Here is a 20,318-nt window from a genome sequence, read left to right as displayed (position 1 = left end):
CCACGCTGCTCTGTGCCCCAGCACTGCTGCCACGACTCTTCTCTTGCTGTGATCAAAGCACTGGTGTTTCAAAGTGAAGTTCTTTTAGTCAGACCAAGTAGTCTTTGAATACATTAGCTTTAAACCTCCATAAAAATATTGGCAGCTGCTGTCAGGACTGCACTCATCATGGAAAGATCACAAGCCACAGTGATAGTGGTTTATTGAAATTGATCTCTTTACCTTATGACCGGGATTTCCAGCAAATTTGTGCATTAACTCTTTAGAGTCAGAAAACTGGTTTTTTTTCAGTCTAAAAAAAACGTATTTCTGCAGATAGACAATTAGGGCAGACTATTCCCACCAAGGAATTAATTTACTAGCCCACAGTGAGGTAGTTTAAGAAGGGTATTTAATGTCAAAAAGGTGTCCCAGCTTTTTTGCAGGTTGATATTAAACTGGTCTGGTAGAGCTGGTTATCACAGATCCAGCCCGTCAGTCTTCTTGGTTTTCTTGAGTGCCCCACCAAGCTGTGGCACTGGGGCTATTTCTTACCCCCTCTCCCCTCCATTGCCCAGTGTGGTCGTGATCATGGAGAGACAGAAGAAAAAATCTGAGGGTGGCTTAGAAAGGTTTGAGTGTCCTTACACTTGGGCATCTATCAGAAAAAAAGGCTGTGGCTTCCCCTGCAGAGCAAACTGAGCCTCAAGGCAGCAGGACACCGAGCTCCCCTGGCTCAGCTGGCATGGGCTGCAAACCTCTCCCTGCCACAGCAGTCAGCAGCACCAGCAGCGCCCCGGGGTGTTTATCTGACCTGCTTATAAAGATTTCCAGCGACAGAAACTCCACCACCTTCCCAGGCAACCTGTTCCTGCACCTCTCTGCTCTGTTTGTTAGAAAGGTTTTCCTACCATTACCCTGAATCATTTCAGCTGTAATTTAAGCCCTTTTTCTCCCTGTGAACACGCAGAACAAATTACTTCCCTCCTCTTTGCAGCAGCCTCTTATGTATTAGAAAACTGCTCTCACCTTCTTCTCTTGAGGTTAATGCCAATGCCTTTGGTGTTTACCTTGGCTGTGCTTCTGACATCCAGGAGAATTGGTGATCCAGCAGCTACTCTGCTGAGTAGAATCCATTAAATTTTGGTAATGAACCAGGCAGTGAGGATTACTTGATAGAGGCGAGATCTTCCACACCAACCAGAAAATTGCAGCAGCACATTTTCCAAGGAGCAGATCTGCTGGCTGTCCAGCAAGTGAAAAGGGCTTCAGAAAACACATGGGTTCAGCAGCTTCTGAGTCGGTTTTCAAGGATATTTTTCAGCCTGGGATGTAGAGCTCTGTTGGACACATGAGATCAGACCCAGATGAGCTTCAGCCACGATTAGAAAAGAAACCCATAAGCAGGAGAAATCACTGTCCAGTGGTGCTGATCCTCAGATGGCCTCTCCTGAGTAAAATCACTGCTGTTAAACACACAAAAGCTGTAGGATTTGCTGGAGAAATTGCAACTCACTTAATTCTCTACATACCTTAAGCTGTGTTCAGCTTCCTGGGAACACAACAGTAAATCAGTAAGGGGCTCTGTGCTGCCATTTGGCAGGAGGTGCCAGCCAGGGGGAGACAGCCGAGCCTCTGCACCCTTTATCCAGCTTTAAATAACTGCACCCCTAAAGGGCATGGCCTGGGAGAGCTCTCAGCTCAGCCCCAGCACCACCCCACGGGCTGAGCACCCCTCCTGCCCAGGTATCCTTGGGGAAGAAATCCTTGCTTTCACAGGACCAGGTTCTGACTATGGGAAGGGCTCAGGCTTTGGGGTGGATTCTGCCCAGCCCAGCTCAGTGGGCAGCAGGCTGCTGTGGGCACCCTGCCATCGTGCCCAGCTCCTCTCCACAGCATCTCCTTGGGAGTTGAGTAACATCTGACATGCACTGATGTTCCTTTTGTTTCTGTTTGGTTTGATAGCAGTGACAAAAAAAGGTGGTTTTTTCTCATATCCAAACAGCAATAGGTGCTTAAACAGTAAAAAATTAACTCCCAGCTGCTGCTTCTTCTTCTTCTTGCATGAAAACTGCTGCATACATATTTACTGTGCTGATTAAACAGATCTGCTGCTCTACAGTGAAACAGGGAATTAAAGCACTGCATTTTCAATTTTGTTACCAAATTACAATTCATAAATATTTGGGAAAATAAGGACATTTACATACACCATTAGTGAGAGTGCAGTTGCTGTATAGCTGCCACTTGCTATCAAAACCCAGGGTACCATGGTATAAATAATGCTCAGTTCACAGCAGTATCCTAAAATGACAGCACGCTGAATCCACTTCTTCTGTCAAGATATATTTTTATTAAGGGTCAGTATAAACTTCAAAAAAATAACTTCAATCATTCTTGCCACTATCTACCCAAAATAGCAAGAGTCTCTAAATTGAAAGTAGCTGAATTTTTAAACAGTCAGCTTCCAGGCACAATGCAAATACCTGCCATTTATAAGGCCATCAGGTAATTTAAATTCATGAGTAGCTATAAACATGTATTGAAGTTCTCAGTGGAGAAATGCAGCCCTGCATTACAGGACTAAATCCTGAAAAATATTGCATACAATATTTTGGCTTTCATTCATGCCAACAGGTCATTCTAAATGTAGATGTATGAAAAACATTTAACATCTAAAAGTTCTCTATACTTAATCTTTCAGCTAAAAAAGTAAACTTTTCAGTAATTACTTCAGTAGTGTTTATTTCAAACTTGAAACTGATTTTTCCAATCAGCATTATCAAGCCATCCATAAGTGCACACTTTCTAACATGACGATAAATGGAGTATCCACATAGTTACGTAAGAGTGAGCTGTATTAGACAAGCAAAATGTTTAAGAATTTTCTGGACAATGGAGGTAGAGAAAGATTCCAGATTATGCTAAATTTTCTGGTCTGCCTCTTGTCACCACAGACTTGTTTCTATTTTCATCTGAAAAAAGAGATTTTCAGTTATTTTTTCACTCCTTAAACTTTGTTGTGATAGCATTACCTACTGTGTAGTAACAATCTAAATAATGTATGCTTCAATCCAGCATTTTAGCTGTCTTCAGACATGATGAAAACACTACATGGTTGAGCTAGGAACACCTATTAGTGCAAGCATAATTTGGAGTATGATTTATCATGCAAAAATATGAATCTGTCACTCCTCTAGAAAATCAGCAGGATTCTTTTACTTCACAAGACATTTTGGACTATGAGAACACCACACAAAACCACACAGTTCTTTCATTTTGAAAGGGACAGTCTTCCACAATGTGCAAAATGAGGCACACACTCTGTTCCAGTCAGTAAGTCTGTCATGCTCGTTAGCTGTCCCATTCTCCATTATTCTGATCGTTGTCCTCCTCTTCTTCAGAATCAGCAGACACTTTCTTAATTCTCTGCATGGCTGCCTTAATGCTTCTCTCTAGCTCATTAGGGGATCCTCTACTGACATCTCTCTCAGTATCTCGATTCACTTTCCTTAGTTTAACCCCCTGCCTTATGGCAGAGAGGATGTTGTCCTTCACAGAGCTGTAGGGATTTGGCTGCTCCACCTTGCGAAGGTGAACTTCGCTGCGCTTCAGAGACGCCAAAACTTCATCCATGGAACCTGCAACACATAAATCTACTGTCACCAGAAGAAAGGATGAGACAACCACACTTTAGAGGTATGAAGCCCTACCCAAGTGTTCAGGGCCCCTCCTTCAATCTTTGCTAGCAACAGGAAAAAGGATGGTCTGTTCTGGCACAGACTCTTTCAAGCTCTGCAACAGTAGGCTCTGGAACTGCTTTTAAACAGCAGTTAAAGTTTTTATATCTTGAATTCAGAATCCAATGCCTCTTCATCATTATATAAGGCTGTGCTCTAAGGAAGAAATTATACACAAAGGACAATGCTCTTTTTCATTACAACTTTATGGGCCTTCAAAAAAATTTCACTGAACCGAAGCAATCTCTTGCATTCTGTGTTACAAACAATCCACCATCCCTCCCAGCTTGCCCAGAAGCCTGCTGAGACCGTCAATTGCATTTTTGCTCAGCCAAGAGAAAAATGAAAGGATTTGAGTAGAAGGGCTTTAAAGTGCACCACTGAAGTCACTGGGAGCCAGATCAGGCCCGATGCAAGCAGTTCTTTTCTGCATGGACTTAGAGAACAATTCCTATTTTACAACATGATTTAGATCTCAGGTGTGTGTTTCTGAACTTCAGACCGTGAAGAAAACCATACTGAGAGCTTCCACTAGACCTCCTGATACACACTAATCTGTGTTTGACTCCTTCTGCTGGACTCTCTGCTGCTTGCTCCAGACTGTCAGACAGGGAGGCTGTTTCCCTGGACAGCAATAGGTCCAGACCATCTGTGCCTCACAGCCAAAAATACTTTTGCCATGCGCAGTGCACACAAGGTTATGTGATTAACATCAACCACCTGAAATGTAACATTCTGCTAAATCCTGTGCTACCTTCAGAGACTAAAATGGATCAAGCAAAGATCCACCAGTTTGCCTTACAAAGCCTACAAGTAGGAAAGTCTTAAGTCTACTACCTAAATGGGCTGTCTGGTAAAAGATTAGTCAGGCAAACAAATGATTAAAGAAGCCTCTCCTAGCTTTTCACATACAAAGACATGAGTAGCCCATAACTAAAACGAACATGTTTATGAAGTGTTTCAATAACTTCCCATGGTAATTTAGCAATTATTATTACAGCTAATGACATTATGGTTTTCTCCAGCAAATAGGTGTAAACAACTAATCAGATCTTTCCAGTAAACAATAAATACTTTTTCTTATCCAAAAATAATGAAAAGACATCAATGTTAGGCTGTGAATGGCAGCAAATATTAGCTACCAGAAAGGCTGTTCCAACAGCAATCAGACTGCTCTGGTGTACAACTCCTGTTCCTAATCAAGGCTTCTTAAGAGTTTCTGTGGTAGTTATCCCACACTAAAGTCTACACTGGATGCACAGTAGTTTGCCATGGTAACTCAACTGTGGCTCAGCCCTTCAGCTGCTTGTACTTCCCCACAGCTTGGAAGAACTAAAAATGCTGAACTTCCCCTAGTATTTCTGCCTGTGGACTGCCTCTTAACTGATAGGATACAAAGGCTGCTTGGATGTATTGTGAAGAGTTGAAAAGGAAAAGGAATGTACCACGCTTAAAGACATTCCTCATTCCAGCATAGGCTCCACTGTGAAAAACAACAAAAAAAATTGCTGCCTTCCAGCTTAGATCAATCTCTCTGACATAGTCAAAATATCCGCTCACCTCAGAGACAAAAATAAACCTGTTAGCAGGATGCAACCAGTGCAGCCCTGGGAGGCTGCTGAGCTCTATTCTCATTCAAACTACTCCTTCAATTGCCAAGTTCAGCCTTCAATTACACCTGCATGATCTTGCTAACAAAGCAAAGGTGTAACAGAGCAGAATTTCTTCCCTGTGAATGTATGCCAAAGCTATTCACCTGCCTTTCAAATCCTGGTTGAATTCTGCATGAATTCTCTTAGGAAACCTTTATTTAGAAACCAAGCAAATTGTAAGTGGACACAAGCTGTGCACACCTTAGAAACGTATGCAGCCCAATTGCCAGCTCTCTAGTACATAAATCAAACACTAAAGTGAGCCTTAGTACACCTACAAATGTACCCACACTGGTCTTCTGATTGGAGCATCAGGACCCTCTCAAGTGTCTCAAACAGGACACAGAAATCTTTGTTAATCATTTAACAACCTGAGCAATAGTCAGCATTACAACAATGGTATGTAGTTTCATAGACTAATCTTTCCAAGAGCCTCATTCTCCTGATCAAAACTACACATTATTCCTGTACAGAAGCAGAGGCAGAGAGACCACAAAAATACAGGAAATGCATTAAAAAGCACCAGTTGATGTAAGCCTACTTACCTATGCAATTATTGATAGACCTCCTGGATGAGTCATCCTGTTTGTGCAGTGCAGGGCTTTCTGAGGGGCTATCAGAGCTGAGGGGCAGTGGTTTATCCTCTGGAGCTGATGGTGCTTTTAACTGAAGAGGTAGAGGGGGAGGTGGGGGTGGAGGAGGGGGAGGAGGAGGAGGTGGGGGTGGAGGAGGGGGTGGTGAGCATGGAGAGACCATCAACTCCTTGCTGTGCTTTTGTTCCTCTGTGTCACCATCAGTAACAAAAATCTGGACAGGGATGTCTGCTGGGCTATTCTGACATGAAGCTTCTGGTTCATCTTTGTCTTCTACAAGCAGAATGCTCTGTGGCTGCTCAAGAGCTGCCCTTACCCTCGGTGAGGGTGCAGGGGGCAGAGCTGCTGGGGCTGTCCCTGTGCTCGATGCAGGTGGAGGGGACAGCACCACAGCCTGCTGAGGGATGCCTCGTGGCAGCTTGGGACTGAGAGGCTGGGGACGAGATGTTTTCAGAACAACATGAGCTGGACACTTCTGAAAAAGAAATCATAAGGCAGGAGGTCACGTCTCCATTGGACTGGCCAAAACATCAACCCCAATGAGATAAAAAGCCATAAAACATAGACCTGTCCCACTCCCATTCAAGAACAAAATTCAACCCTGAATAAATTTAAATTAATAATAAAGCATTTACTTCAAAGCCATTTCCTCACCTCTATTCTTTGCAAGAGTTCAGACCTGGAAACTCTATCTTTAGGAGATTTAATCCTCTTTATCATTATACACAATCCTATTTTAGGTTATCCACACAGTTGTCTCTGATTGGGACCATGCTCACATGTGAGCTACTGCTACTTTCTGATGTGTTTTGACAACATTTGGGATTACTGCAGTTCACAGTACTTACCTCCCTGTATACTTTCAGCCTCTCCAGGGTTTTCTGACGTTCCTGGCTTATCCAAGCTTTTTTCTTTTTCTCTTCTTCTTTTTGTTTGTCTCTCTTCTGCATTAAAACACAAGTGAGCCTTAGTGTGTGAAAACAAGCAGCTGCCAGAGTGCCCAGGGCTGCTGTTTGGTACTCACTATCTGTATGCTGTGATGCTGCTGGAAGCGTTTCCTGCTCTCCTCTGCCTGCTGCAGTCTCTGCCGATGGCTCGCTTCACATTGATCCTGGGGGAAGAGCAGAATTCATGCAACTCTCAGTCAGTTCACATTTCCTGTGCACCAGCTGTGCCATCAACTCCTGTGCACAGGCCACTAAATAGCAACCACGCTTGGGTGCTTGGCAGTGCCGAGAAAGATGGCTAAGCTCAACTGGAGTCAGATGTGGGACCCTGATGGTGAAGTCTGTGGGACTCCTTCATGGCTAAAGCCAATGTTCTACCAATCAGCCATATTTTTATTCATGCTGCAGCAAAAATATATCCAGACGTGACCCAACCCCTCTGTCTTACAGTTTGGTTAAAGAAAAGAAAGGAAAAAAAAAAGAGAAGAAAGGGAGATGAAAAGAAGAAACAAGCTCATGCAAAGACATGAGGAAGAAGGCAAGAAGGAAGCTCACAGAGCACTGCAAAAATACAAAGCTACATTTTCCTCTCTCCCTCGTTTGTCATAGCTCCCAAGTACAAAAGGCAGGGAAGCAAAGGTATGAGAAGCACCATGAATGCCTAGCAAGGCGACTTTCTGTTAGGAACAAGTGCCACAGACACGCTGCAGGCTTCAATATTTTCTCTGGGAGTCATTTTTTGTCTCTGTACAGAGGGGGATTATCCACATGGCTGGACAAGCATTTGCAAATCATGGGGCATTTGGCTCAGTGTTATACAACCAATAGACAGCAATTAAGTAAATGAAAATAGGAGCAAAAGAAGTGTCTGCCAAGGAAGTAGTTACAAGCAAGAGACAATGATGGCTCACAAAAACATTTCCAATGTAATTCCCAATTCGTCCAGGCTACTGAGGGATAAAAGGTCAGACAGACTTGAACCTAAACTCTGCTCTCTGCCCCAGAAGAACTGCAGGTGTCAGAAAAACTCATCCTACTGAGAAGGTTCATGAGAGTCAACTTGTGTCCTCCCAGTGTTCTGCTCTGAATGGGAAACAAAGGAAAAACCGCCCTTTGCACAGAACTGAGATGCCAGAGAGAGAACTGCAGCTGTTAAAGTTTACCTTTGAACAGAAGGAAGGGGAAAGTATCAGTGTGTGGGTTGTCCTGTTACTGCAGCTTCCTCCACAGAAGGACAGTTTCCTCCTGTACTGCAGCTGCTTTGGAAAAGGCTGCTAGGGCAAAGCTCCAGCTGGCCCCACAGGGCTCTGGTAAGGTCTAGCTGAGGGGGGAACACCTGGGTCCACCCAGGTGCTCTCTTTCTAAGTCAGAGACACACTTGCACCACACCACTGAGTGTAAAGCTGGCTTAAAATCACACTGCCCCTTTCTGCTTGCAGGCCTTGGCGCCGAGTCAGGAATTATCTTCTATGCTCCACCCAAACTTCCCTAATTGTTTCCTGTCCATCCCTCGTGAGCCAAGACACCAGCTGAAGAAAATGCACATCTCCAGGACTGCATTTACTTTTTTGTTCCTGAGGTAGGCTCTCCTCGCACAGACAGTCCCACGCTTTGTCTCCAACTGCTTTGTCTTCTGCCTCAGCATCGTCATTGCTGACAAGTTAGCGTAATGTTGTCCCATGGTCTGTTCAATGACCTTGAGCTCCTCAGGATTTTCACATGTATCATAGTAAACAACTTCATCCTGTTTCTCTAAAAAGGCATTTGGCATTTTTTAAGAAACCAAAAATTGCCACAGTTATTTAAACATTTAAAGAGCTAATGACATTTTAAAAGCCACTGAAGGCAGTGAGTTAGTTATGAGTAAGTGTAAAGCTCCAGAGCCGAGCTGGGTCCTTCACAGTCATATGCAACCATGTCATGTTACTCACAGGGGTGCTTTGCAGGATCAAATTTATGCTGTTAGCACTTGTTATTTAGCTTCCTCTTTCAAATGTCTCCCTGTGTATTAACTCCTACCTTCACCAACTGGAGTTTTCCTGGAAAATGGCAGACTCTTCTGATCAACACTGGATGTCTTATTTTACTATTTACCACGCTTCAGTTATGTAACAAATGGCAGCAATGTTTACTTCATAGTGTACATGGTAACAGAGAATTCATAAGCACAAATAAGAACACGACTGGTGCCTAACTAGGAATAACTATGCCATAAAGAGACATTTAAACTGGCAGATAATAGTATTCAGGTACCATTCTAGCTATAACCACCTCCTTTTGCCATTATAGGATGCATTTTGCATTTTCTACATGTTAGATTAGAATAGATTACGATGAATTACAGGACCTATTTCAGCAGGTTCACAACACCCAGTTTCTTGCAGCCATTAGAGCAGTTAAGCACTGTCAATATAAATTACTCCATGCTAAACCAGGGCATGCATATATCACAGCTGCTGGCAAGATGGTGTGACTTTTTCTCTAAAACTTGTGTTATCAAATTAGTGTCTAATTAATCAAAAGACAAAATATCACATGGTGCCACAGCATTAATGTTTTCCAGCAATGCTTTCACTAGCAAGACCCAAGCAATGATATCCTTTTTTTTTTAAATTGGGAACAGAGAAGGCTGTGTCACTTCTGTGTTCTGAATATGTGCTTAAATAATATCTTAGTCTCACCTTTAATCTGTCTCTTTATAGTGTCCAACTGTACAATAAGCAGCATCTCTTCATGTTTCAATACTTCAAGCTGTACATTATATAATTCCAGCTGTACTTCATAATACTGTATTTCCAGCTCCTCCACTATACTTAAATTCTCTTCTTGTTCACCAAGATTCTCCATCTGTAACAGAAAATAAAAAGCATTAGTAACAAAATATGCACACATGAAACATGTCTGGATGCACAAATGCCTGTAAGGAGCTGGTCTAACTGGCAGCTCCTTTGGTTTGGAAAACAACAAAACATTAGAAATGGTTTGGAGCAGAAACTCAGAGGACCAGAGAGCCTTATGAACCTAAGGTATAAATTTACCTTAAGTTTACCAGGAAAGACTTCATTATAATCTGCACAAATGATAGTGCTGCTGAAAACAATTATACATGCTACAGTACACTACTCTTGCAAAATAAGTATCAGGTACTTCTAGCAGCAGTTAGATAGCATCAAAGATTAATACTAAATAAGTATCTTAATTTTTCAGTGTCCTCTGAAAATAACATCTGGTCTTTATCTCCTTTAAACTAAACAATTTCAAAGATTATTATCACAAATGCTCAAATGATACTTGAACTGTAAAAGCATGTACCTTAAGCTTTGCTGAGGGTCCTCAAACATGCAGGAGCAATTTAAAAACTGCAGACATGCTTTTTCCACAACATAAAACCATGCTGAAAACCTAAATTGTTTCATAGACAAAGATTTCAAAAGCCTACTCTCATGACCATTTCGGTAGGTTTTGATCAGCCCTTCAAAGAACAGTGACCAAAAAGGAGGCTTTGTAAGGTCTTACGAGTTTCTGAATGCCAGTTCTCTTCTGTTTCAGGCACAACTCTCTTGCCCTCAGATGCTGAAGGGTTTCTTTTGCTAACATATATTTCAGGTTCTCTAGTCGTGGCAAAGCTGATTCCCAGGTGGTTTTACCAAATCTCTCCTCATCTTGTTCCATCTGTTTGTGCATTGCTGTAGATTGAAACATGGCAGTAAAACATGAGAAATGCAGTGTACTAATAGCCCTTGTGTGCTTCTGAAGTATTAAAAATGCTAATCTTATTAAATGATTTCTGAAGCTTTAGAAATTACAAGATGACAAGGTTGAATTTGTGATCTTATACATGTAAGTAAAATACTTCATTGCACCATGGAAACATACCCTAACAGTTGCACAGCAACATACTCTGTTCACACACTGAAATCCTTGCACATCAAGCATTAAAAGCACCCATGGTTTGCAGCCATAAGTCTCAGGCAAGTCAAACCCAAGTTGCAAAACAAATTGGTTAAAATATATAAATCTTAAGTGAATAAAGTATTTCTTTCTTAAGCTGGACACTCACCCGAACCCCAGGTTCTGCACAGAGATAAGAAGAGCTCTCAGTCACCTGAGCTAGGTATTACACAACCTTTTGTGTAAATCATTCTGATTACCTGCCAGAGCCTTTGCAGTTTCCTTGAAGTAGTTCACTGTGATATCCTGAATGGAGCACACCGCACCCTCAGCTCGCTTAGTCCATTCTTCAGCATCCTTCTGCAAAGCTGCTACTCTTCTAGGCCCCAAATTATCATACTGCAAAGATTTCTGCAAGGACACCAAATTCTCAGTTACCACCTGGCTCCCACAGAGGTGCAGCCACACTAGGCTGCACTTGGAGATATTTCAAGCATGGTGGCAAACGCGACTTTCCCCTCACCTGTCACAATGGGAATCACTGCTCATTCCTACTTCTCATTCTTCAAATTCAGAACCATTTTTTCCCCAATCCTGACCTCACACTTGGATTAATTTACTTCTTAAAATATTTTTAAACTATCATCTTTAATATTACATCCAACACAAGTGTTTTTTATTGTTACTAAAAGTAACTCTTCTATGTGCACTGTTCTATTTTTCCCCATGTGTTGACAGCACATTGCACCAGCAGGTTCTCCAGTTTGGCAGTTCTTTCACACAGGAACAGGGATACAGAAAAGCAACATAAGAGAATGTTTTCAAGTCCACAAAGGAGACATGGGTACAAGTCTAGAATTCAGATATATTTCTTAAATAATTCTATTTCAAATGAGCCTAAATATCCCTTACAGGTTTTTTTTTTAAATATGAACTTTGTTTCATTCTTTCCAATTCCACTTAAAATTTCAGAACAGTACATTGAACGTTTTATTATCACATGTTTAAACCTTCAGTATTCAATCACCTTAATCTAAACTTAAAACTGTTCTGCTGTTTGAGAGCATTAACAGCTTACTTTAATTTTAACACACTACTTAAGGAAAATCAACACAGTAAATGGCTGTCATTTCCAGAGGCATCCTAACTTTTAGAATGTGCCTGCAGTTTAAGATGCACATAAAATGAGTGAATGCAGTGACAACTGATATGTTTTCATCTGCAGTTCCAGCAAGTTGTAGCAGTAATAGAAAACTCCTTTGAGTGGGAAGGTCTCCTCTGTCCTCTGCTCTACCTCCTCAACTGAGTTAATCTGGTGCATCAGCATTCCTGGGGGATGACATTCTCAATGTCAAAAACTAATCCCATGGAAGGTGGCACAACAAAGGCTACTTATGTTGCAGTGAATTCAGCCTCCCAGAGAGTAAAACCCCAGGGAGGGGGAGCCTGGGGATAGTCTCCTTTTAAGTGGGACACTGGTGGGCAGTCAGCTGCAGTTCTAGTCAAGCCATTATCATGGACTCCGAGATCCTCTGGGAGTGGCTCTGCCCTTACTCTGAATTTGTCAGTCATGTTTGGTGGCTTGGCAGAGGAACAAAAAGCAGGTACAGCCAGAAGTAGGGAATATTACAGGATTTGAGTATGAACTGCTCCAGGAGCAGCTGATGCCCCACTGTGTAGCTTGGCCTTTCACTCTGCAAAGGCAGACTTACCAGGATTTCCAGTTTGTACAGTGTCGCCAGCTCTCGCATATCTCTGAAGGGCTGCAGTAAATACTGGTAGAATTGTGTTGCCATGGTGACCAAATCCTGATAAGCTTCATCTTCTTCTTCATAAACCTTCATCAAAGCCACCATTGTGTCAGCACTTTTATGCTGCTGCAGAACCTAGTGGGATAAAAGGTAAATCAGACACGGCTGCTTTGCATTTGTATGTGCTGGATGCTGCCAGGCTCCGGTGGAAGGACCTGTCCTTCCACAGCCAAGGCTTCCCACTGCACAGGAGGCCTGAGCCAGGCATTCTGCAGCCACCCCAGATGAAAATACCTCCAACACCACATTGTTACAGGCACTAATTGCTGCATATTCATTCCATCAGGAGCCTGCAAGGAGCACCCTGCCTGGGGCATCCACCAGAAACATTGTAATAAATGTGTGCAGATGACTTGGTTGCTGCTGTTTATAAACATAAATGGGAATCTTGGGAAGTCTTCTGGAAGGACAAGCAAGGTATGCTTAAACTAGCTGTTGCATTGCTTCCACAGTTACTAAATGCCTGCTAATGAGTTTCTGGATCCAGAATTTCTGACTTCAGGCACAGAAAAAAACAGACTGGCACTTACTTCTGATACACCTGCAGTTAAATTGCTTTAACATTTGTATAATTTATAGTAGTTTATTCTAACCTCAGTTCTAGTGGTATTACACTTTGTAAGCCATAATTCTTCCATGGAGTTACTGCCTTTTGATACACTAGCCTTATTTATTTCCTTCTATGACAAAATAAAAAGTTGGGGATTTCCCCTCAATTGCATTTGTTTACCGGTACCATTCAAAGCTTCAATGATTTTTCTTTGACACCAGCTGGCAGAGACCATGACATGCTCTACGTGCCAGGATAGAGTGAGCTGGCTGAGAGAACACAGCTAAGTTCCACAGAGAAACAGACCTTCCTGGAAGGACAGTGTGTGCTCTGCAGCTCCATAAAGAGGGAAGGGGATGGGAGGGGTCTGCGTGCTACCAGTAGTGAGAAAAAGCAGTAAAAAGAATAAGCTTGGGTTGTGTTGCAACTGCAGAGCACTGAAATTAAACCATCACCTTTGCTCTTGCCAGCTGAGTCTGGGTAAGACAGCAGAGTTCCCATGTATGGAGGAATTTCCCCAGAGAAAATTTGGGAAGTCAGCTCAAGGGCATTTCCCACCCATCCTGCCTGCAGGCCTGGCACAGGCAAGACAGGGGAACACGAATCTGAACTGCAACACTTCTGATAAACACCTAAGTGTGGCAGCCTCTTGGGCCTCCCCAGGAGCTTGAGGGAGCTCAGACAGTCCCAGATCTCACCTGCAGCAATTTCAGTCTGCTTTTGCCCCACTATGGAAGCCAAACATAAATGCAAGAGCTGACTTTCTGATTCCTTTTCTAAAAGCAAAAAGTGAGGGCCATGCAGCTCCTGGAGGATGCTTAGAGTGAGTGGAGGGGCAGTATTAGTGAAGAACATGAATGTAAAAAGGGAAAAAAGGATGCTCTGGTACTTCAGGTTGGTTTAATGTCTATTTCTTAAGTCTTCCATAACTTGGTCTAGACTACAGTATAACGAATTTATGTCCCTGTTGGTCTGTGAGTACACCACCACTCTACAGCATGTTCAGCCATATCTAAAATACAGCTGGAAATCACAGTAACTATCAGAGACAACAAGCTGTACTTCACTACCAAGTCCCAAACTGCCACAGAGCTGAACATGCTTGTGCTGCTTCCAAAAGAATGTGGTGCTTGGAATGCATTTCTAACTGGGCTGTGAAGTGTCAGTGACAGACACTGACTTTTGTATACAACAAGGTACATGTTCATGTAAACTAAAGCTGTGTTTTTAAATACAGTGTCTGTCTGAAAAAGCAGTTTCATCTGTTAAATGCTGCAATAGGAAAGAGAATGCTGAAGTCAACTGTCATAACTTTCCTCCTCATAAAACACTTTTCAGCTTCCTTTGCCAGAAAACAGACTCTAAACAGGTACTGCAAAAAACAGCAGAAAAACACTGGTGAGCCTGAACTATCTGTAATTTGTCAACATTCCAATGTCCTAACTGCAACTCTGCTACTACACACCAGCCTTTGAATTCGTGCTTACAAAGAGGGGAAAAGATCCAGGAACACATCTACTGCAAGAAGAAAGCTAAGGTACCAAAAGAAGAAAGTGCTAACACCTTCATTATTTCAATCATTATGGCAGAATTTGACACTTAACAACAAACCCACACACAAATTCTTTGAATACAAACCACTTATTTGTATAGAATCAGGATTAAGTTTGGTCTTAAAAAAAGACTGTGAATCTCCCAGTTACAAGCACTACTACAAACATGTTGTCTGAGACCTTCACAGGGAGGTTAGAAAATTAGCACATGATTGTATGCTCCTCTTCGGTTACTGTTCCACCCATTGCCCAACACTGCTGATGTTTTCAGCAATATGTTTTTGTAGGAGTGCCTGCAGCTTAAGTAAGAGCCCCAATGCCTTACACTGACTGCCCACGCAGAGGTGGCTTATTCCCCACTTAATAAAGGTGCACTTATAAGACCGATGACAGTGCTTCAAAAAGTTGACTTCGTGGCTTCTAGACAATAAAAAAGTTGCTTGTGTAAGCACAAATCTGGACACTGGACAACACCACGAGCAAGCTGTATCAGTGACTTGGTCTCACTCACGTGAGTCTGGCCAGCCTGCCCTGAGCGATGAAGTCCCGCAGCAGCGGTGGCTGCCGGGCGGGCACGGGGCGCCAAGCTGCGGCTCAGACAGGTGCACCGCGGGCTGAGCTGCAGCACCGAGGGCTGAAGGCAGTCCTGAACCGAGAGGCCCCTTCTCCTGCCCGCAGGGGGAGGCCCGGCAGCCCCGGCCCCGCGCCCCGGCTCCCTCCGCCCGCGCCCGGCCCCGGGCCCGTACCCGCCGCAGCGCCTCCTTGGCCCGGGCCAGGTGGCCGCGCAGGGCCTTCCCGCGGAGCTCGTGCAGGCTCTCGAAGTACTCGTCGTCGCAGCAGCGGTCGGCGGCGAAGAGCGCGTCCAGCACCACGCGGGCGCCGCAGAGCTCCAGGGCCCAGCCCAGGTACAGCTCCAGCGCCCGGCACAGCTCCTGCAGCTCGGCCTCATCCGGCGCGGCGGCGCCGCCGGGGAACAGCAGGGCCCAGAGCCCGCCGGCGGCCGCACCGGGCAGCGCGGGCGGCAGCTCGGGGAAGGCGGGCTCCAGGCGCGGGCACACGGCCGACAGCTGCCGGTGGACGCCGCGCAGGGCCGGCGCCGAGAAGAGCCCGGCCCAGCTCTGCGGGGCCTGCTCCGCCGCCTCCGCCCGCCCGTGGCATGTCACCGCGAACGCGCCCTCCGCGCCGTTCCAACCCACGAGGAAGCGGAGCCGCGGCGGCGGCAGAGGCTCGTCGAAGGCGGTGTCGCGCACGGCCACCCACCCCTCCAGGCTGTCGGGCTGCGGCTCCATCGCGACAGCGGCGACGGCGGCGCCCGGGCCGCGGAGCGAAACAGAAACCGAGCGGCGGGCGGGGCGGGACTGAGCCAAGCGTCACCGGCAGAGCCCGCGCCCATTGGCGGGAGCGGCAGGGGGCGGGGCCCTGATGTGGGGCGGGGCCATAGGGGGCGGGGCCGAGGTAGAGGCGGGGCCAGGGCGGCCCTCACGGCGGGCGTGGAAAATGAACAGCACGGTGTGAAAGGAGAGAGGGGCGGCCCCGGGAAATACCGTGTTTAAACGGGATCGCGGGATGGGGTGGGGCCGGACCGGACCCCGAAGAGCATCGCGTTCCCACCCCTCGACCATGGGCACGGACTCCTTCCTCTGCGCCAAGCTGTTTAGAGCTTCTGCCTGGCCCTGAGCACCTTCAGGGATGGAGCATCCACACCTTCCCTGGGCAACCACCCTCACAGTAAAGAATTTCTTGCCCATATGTAACCTAAAACTACTCTCCATTTGAAGCCATCCCCCCTTGTCCTGTCAGTACATGCGCTTGCAAATAATCTTGCCCCATCTTTGCTGTGTGTTCCCTTCAGGCACAGGGAGGAGAAGGCTTTGTGAAGTGAGCCGCTGTTCCTGAGGGGAGCGGTGGGCAGGGAGCACGGGACACACAGCCCCGCGTTTGAGCCGCCCTGAGGGGTGGTTTTCCTCCCAGCTGTCATTCCTGTGGTCCACGCAAAAGTCCATGAGTTGCTGAGTTGTTGCTTTCTCCAGAGCCAGGCAAACCCCATACCTGAGCCAGAACCGAGGCCTGGGCCCTGTGCCCACAAACAGCCAAAGGGCGCTGCTCGTCCTGACAGCCAGCTCAGCGCCGGGTCACCGCGCTTTGTGTAAACGGCACCCAAGCGCTGCCTCACGGCACCGAGGGGAGCGGGGTGATTGCAAGAGCAGGGTCACTGCTCCTTTTCAGGCCCTGTGTCCAAGGCACAGTGGAATTCACTATCCACCAAATGTTGTATTCCAGTCCCTGGCAGCAAAGCTGACACTTAATTTCTTGAGAAATTAAGGCCTACAAGACAGTGTAGGTTAACACATAGCAAAAGTAAGCTCTCATTTGAAAAAAATTAATCAAATCTGTCGGACAGCCTAAATGCTAACGTTTCAGCAAGGGCTACATCACTTACATGGAAACACTTCTGCTCCAATCTCACAGATGATAGAAGCACTGTTAGCGGTAATGAGATCGTGCCTACATGGGCAATTAACTTGTGATTCCTCACCAAACAGCAAACAATTGCACTGCTAGAAAAGTGAGGAAATTACACCAAGATAATTGGAAAAGGAGGAAAAAGCAGAGCTGTGTCAAGATCTAATAGGCACTGTCCCTTGTGGTGTCCCCTGGGCTCAAGCCCTATATAATACAACATTCTCAAACGTGCTCAAAAATCTGCTGCCAGCAGGGCTGGCTCAGTAGCGTGTTCACAAGCAGCAGCCTGAGTGTGCTGGGTTTGAGCAGATCACAAAGCTCAAGTGCTACAGCAGTCACGATAATCAGTGGTAACACACAGCCTGTTTTTTATCAGGTTGACCCCTACTGAGCACAGACTGAAGGGATATGCTCCTGTGAAAACCTCCCTAGTGGGGCCAATGTCCACTTTCTTCACTATAATTACCTTTCCAGAGGTGTGGCATACACACATAGTGAGGATGTATGGGTATGTATAATACACATATGCAATGGTATGATTATTTTTTCTAAATTTTAAAGTTTCTTTTTTTTTCCCTATATTTTTCTAATATATTGTCAGGATTCCAACTCAGCCCCATAGAAAAGCTTCTGCTAATTTGAGAGAGATGACTTACCAGTAAGTATTTGCAAAGAACAGAACAGGTACTTCCATTAAGTTGTGCAACTCTGTAAACACATGTCCAGCCACGTGAGTTGTTTGCACATTTTGTGTATCCCACACACCATATTCTGCCTAACACCCCAGCCTTGGAAATCACACCCAGAGGCAATGGATGCACTCTGCAGTGTTTATTAATGCCACCTCCAAAAGCGAGAGGGTACTCTGGCTTTAGTGAGGGCTCTCTGTAACTGTTCTAAGTACTTCAGATCCAGGAATGAACCTCCAGAGCCTGTTCTCAGTGTATGACATTCATCCTGGTGACACTCAAGTAGCACACTGCTGAAGGACAGCCGGGGCACATCTATATTTGTGCCATTGCTCATTGCTGGCATGCCCCTATCTGAGCAAAGAGGCAGGGTAAGGTTACCGCAATAAGTCTTCCAACTGCAGTTATAGGAAAGTGGCAAGGAATTGCTTCCATGTGAATTAATTTTTACTAAGGGGAATAGAAGTTAACTTTGATGCCATCTGAGCTGTCAGAAGAATTTATGACGTCTTAAGATAGAAGGCAAGTTTTTAGGTAGTAACATTCTTTGTTCTGTATTTACGATAACTGACAGTCATGGATCTAAACGTGCTTCATGTAATTTTATCTGTTCCTGCAAAGCAAGTGAACACTGAGCAATCATCTGAAAATCTTATTTAGGCAGCAGGCTTGCAGACAAGTTTAATTATGCTCATTTTAATTTATTTCATTTCATTTTGGTAGGAAAAATAAATGTTAATTCACTTTTCTAATTAGTAGTAGCTTCTAAAGCAAGCCTTGTTGTTTTAATTATGGGGAAAAAAGTCTTTGCGGGAGCCAGACAACATTTTTTGGTATGTGTTAAGACCTTTTTTTCTGTTTAAAATGTTAGAATTTGCATGATTTATTTTATTGCCTTTAGCATAAATAGTATTTCTGCCTAACTTCAGTGTTTTTGTCTAGGGTATTACTAGTTGTAGAATCCACACCCGTGTCTGCAGTGCCAGAAGACAAATGATGAACTTCTGTGTGGATTTTCTTACAGATATCTAGGGCTGGACTCAGCCAGGGATATAAAACCAGAGAGGTCAAAATGTCTCTGTATTTTTCACTGGTTTGGGAAGTTGCTTTGTACGAAGTTACTGATTGTGTTGACTCTGTTGGCTAAGCATTTCTCAGGAAAATTAGTAAAATATTGATGAAATAAATTTGAGGCAATAGCAACTACTCAAAACTAAATAGTAGTTTGAAAGCTAACTTACATGAAAGCTTATCCAGAAGCTCTGATAGAATTGATGTCTGAGCAATCTTTTGGCTTTTCTTCTTCTGTGAGAAAGTGATTTTAAAGTGATATGCTTTACTTACCTAGGACTACAGATTAACTGGTATTCAGCTGAAATCTTTCCATGAAGTCTTTTGCTTGTGATGCTGAACTGCTGATAAAGTTGATCTGAGTAGTTTTGTAGCTATGATTCCATTCATGCTGGTGAGCAGTGGAGGGCTGTGGGAATGTTTCAGCTCAGAGAGAGCTCTGACGCTGTACTGGCATTATTTCACTGCTGTTGATACATGCTGGTTGGAATGAGTGGGCTTGGGGAACCAGCATTAAAATTGCCTTTGCACTTTTAATGTTGTCCCACGTGCATCTGCTTTATGGTACAGCTTTGCATGTCACCTGCACATGCTCTCTTCACACTTTCCTCCTTGCACAGAACAGACAAATATGCAAAGTTTGGGTCAGAAGAGGCATTTCTCAGCCCAGAGGTCTATGGCTTGTCTTGCTCCCTAGTTACTGGATGCTTTATATGTTAAAATGTGTATTTTCCATAGCACATGAGAAGCCCCAAAGGGCAGTATGTTTTTGCTGTGGTATTTTTTAGAAAGGACCCAAGACCTGTTCTCAAATTTCAGTATTAAGAATGGCAACTTGAAAAATACAGACCAGGACTTTTCAAGGCATTTACTAGAGTGTTCTGTGGCATCAGTGGTCACAACAGAGGACATTCTACATTATGCCTGACTGACAGTTCAGAAAACAGCAGCTGAAGGGTGAGCAGGCTTCAAACCAGGCCATTTCCAATTGCACAGAACAGCACTAACTGTGCCTGAAGCACAGTCACAGTGTTTTTCTGAGCTCAGGACTACTCCACCGCTGGGAAATCAGGCATCAGGGTCACACATGAGGTACTCAGAAAAGAGGATGCACAGCAGAGACAGCTCTTTGCTGTGCTTTGCACTGAGGTGAGAAGAAAACAAGCTTCTTGTGGCTTTCCTTCAGAAGCTTCACTCAGAGAGCAAAGCTATTGACTTTGGTCTTTCCCATGCCTACCTCCAGGGCATGAGCAGTCCCCATCCAAATCTATTCTATATACTTTCAAGCAAGAAAAACACAATCCTGATATCTAAGCATGTAGCTAAAGATCTTTCTTATCTTTTACAAGCTTGAGACTCATCATCTCAAAGGCCTCCCT

At 44.5% G+C, this 20,318-nt stretch overlaps 1 protein-coding gene across 1 annotated transcript; it reads right to left on the bottom strand.

The window, feature by feature from the left end:
* Window positions 1-2,304: 2,304 nt before the first annotated feature.
* Window positions 2,305-16,051, bottom strand: WHAMM (WASP homolog associated with actin, golgi membranes and microtubules). The gene is made up of 10 exons (XM_033070885.1): window positions 15,463-16,051; window positions 12,515-12,688; window positions 11,063-11,213; window positions 10,428-10,597; window positions 9,593-9,758; window positions 8,476-8,663; window positions 6,989-7,075; window positions 6,813-6,908; window positions 5,917-6,439; window positions 2,305-3,620 (listed from the first exon to the last, which is right to left on the bottom strand). Exons 1-10 carry the CDS (start codon window positions 16,003-16,005, stop codon window positions 3,334-3,336), a joined length of 2,385 nt encoding a protein of 794 aa, XP_032926776.1. The 5' UTR covers window positions 16,006-16,051; the 3' UTR covers window positions 2,305-3,333.
* Window positions 16,052-20,318: the final 4,267 nt, after the last annotated feature.

Source organism: Catharus ustulatus, chromosome 12, assembly GCF_009819885.2.
Source record: "Catharus ustulatus isolate bCatUst1 chromosome 12, bCatUst1.pri.v2, whole genome shotgun sequence".
Taxonomy (NCBI): Eukaryota; Metazoa; Chordata; class Aves; order Passeriformes; family Turdidae; genus Catharus; species Catharus ustulatus.
The sequence above is the reverse complement of the archived record's forward strand: the minus strand, read 5'-3'. Positions and strand labels throughout refer to the sequence as shown.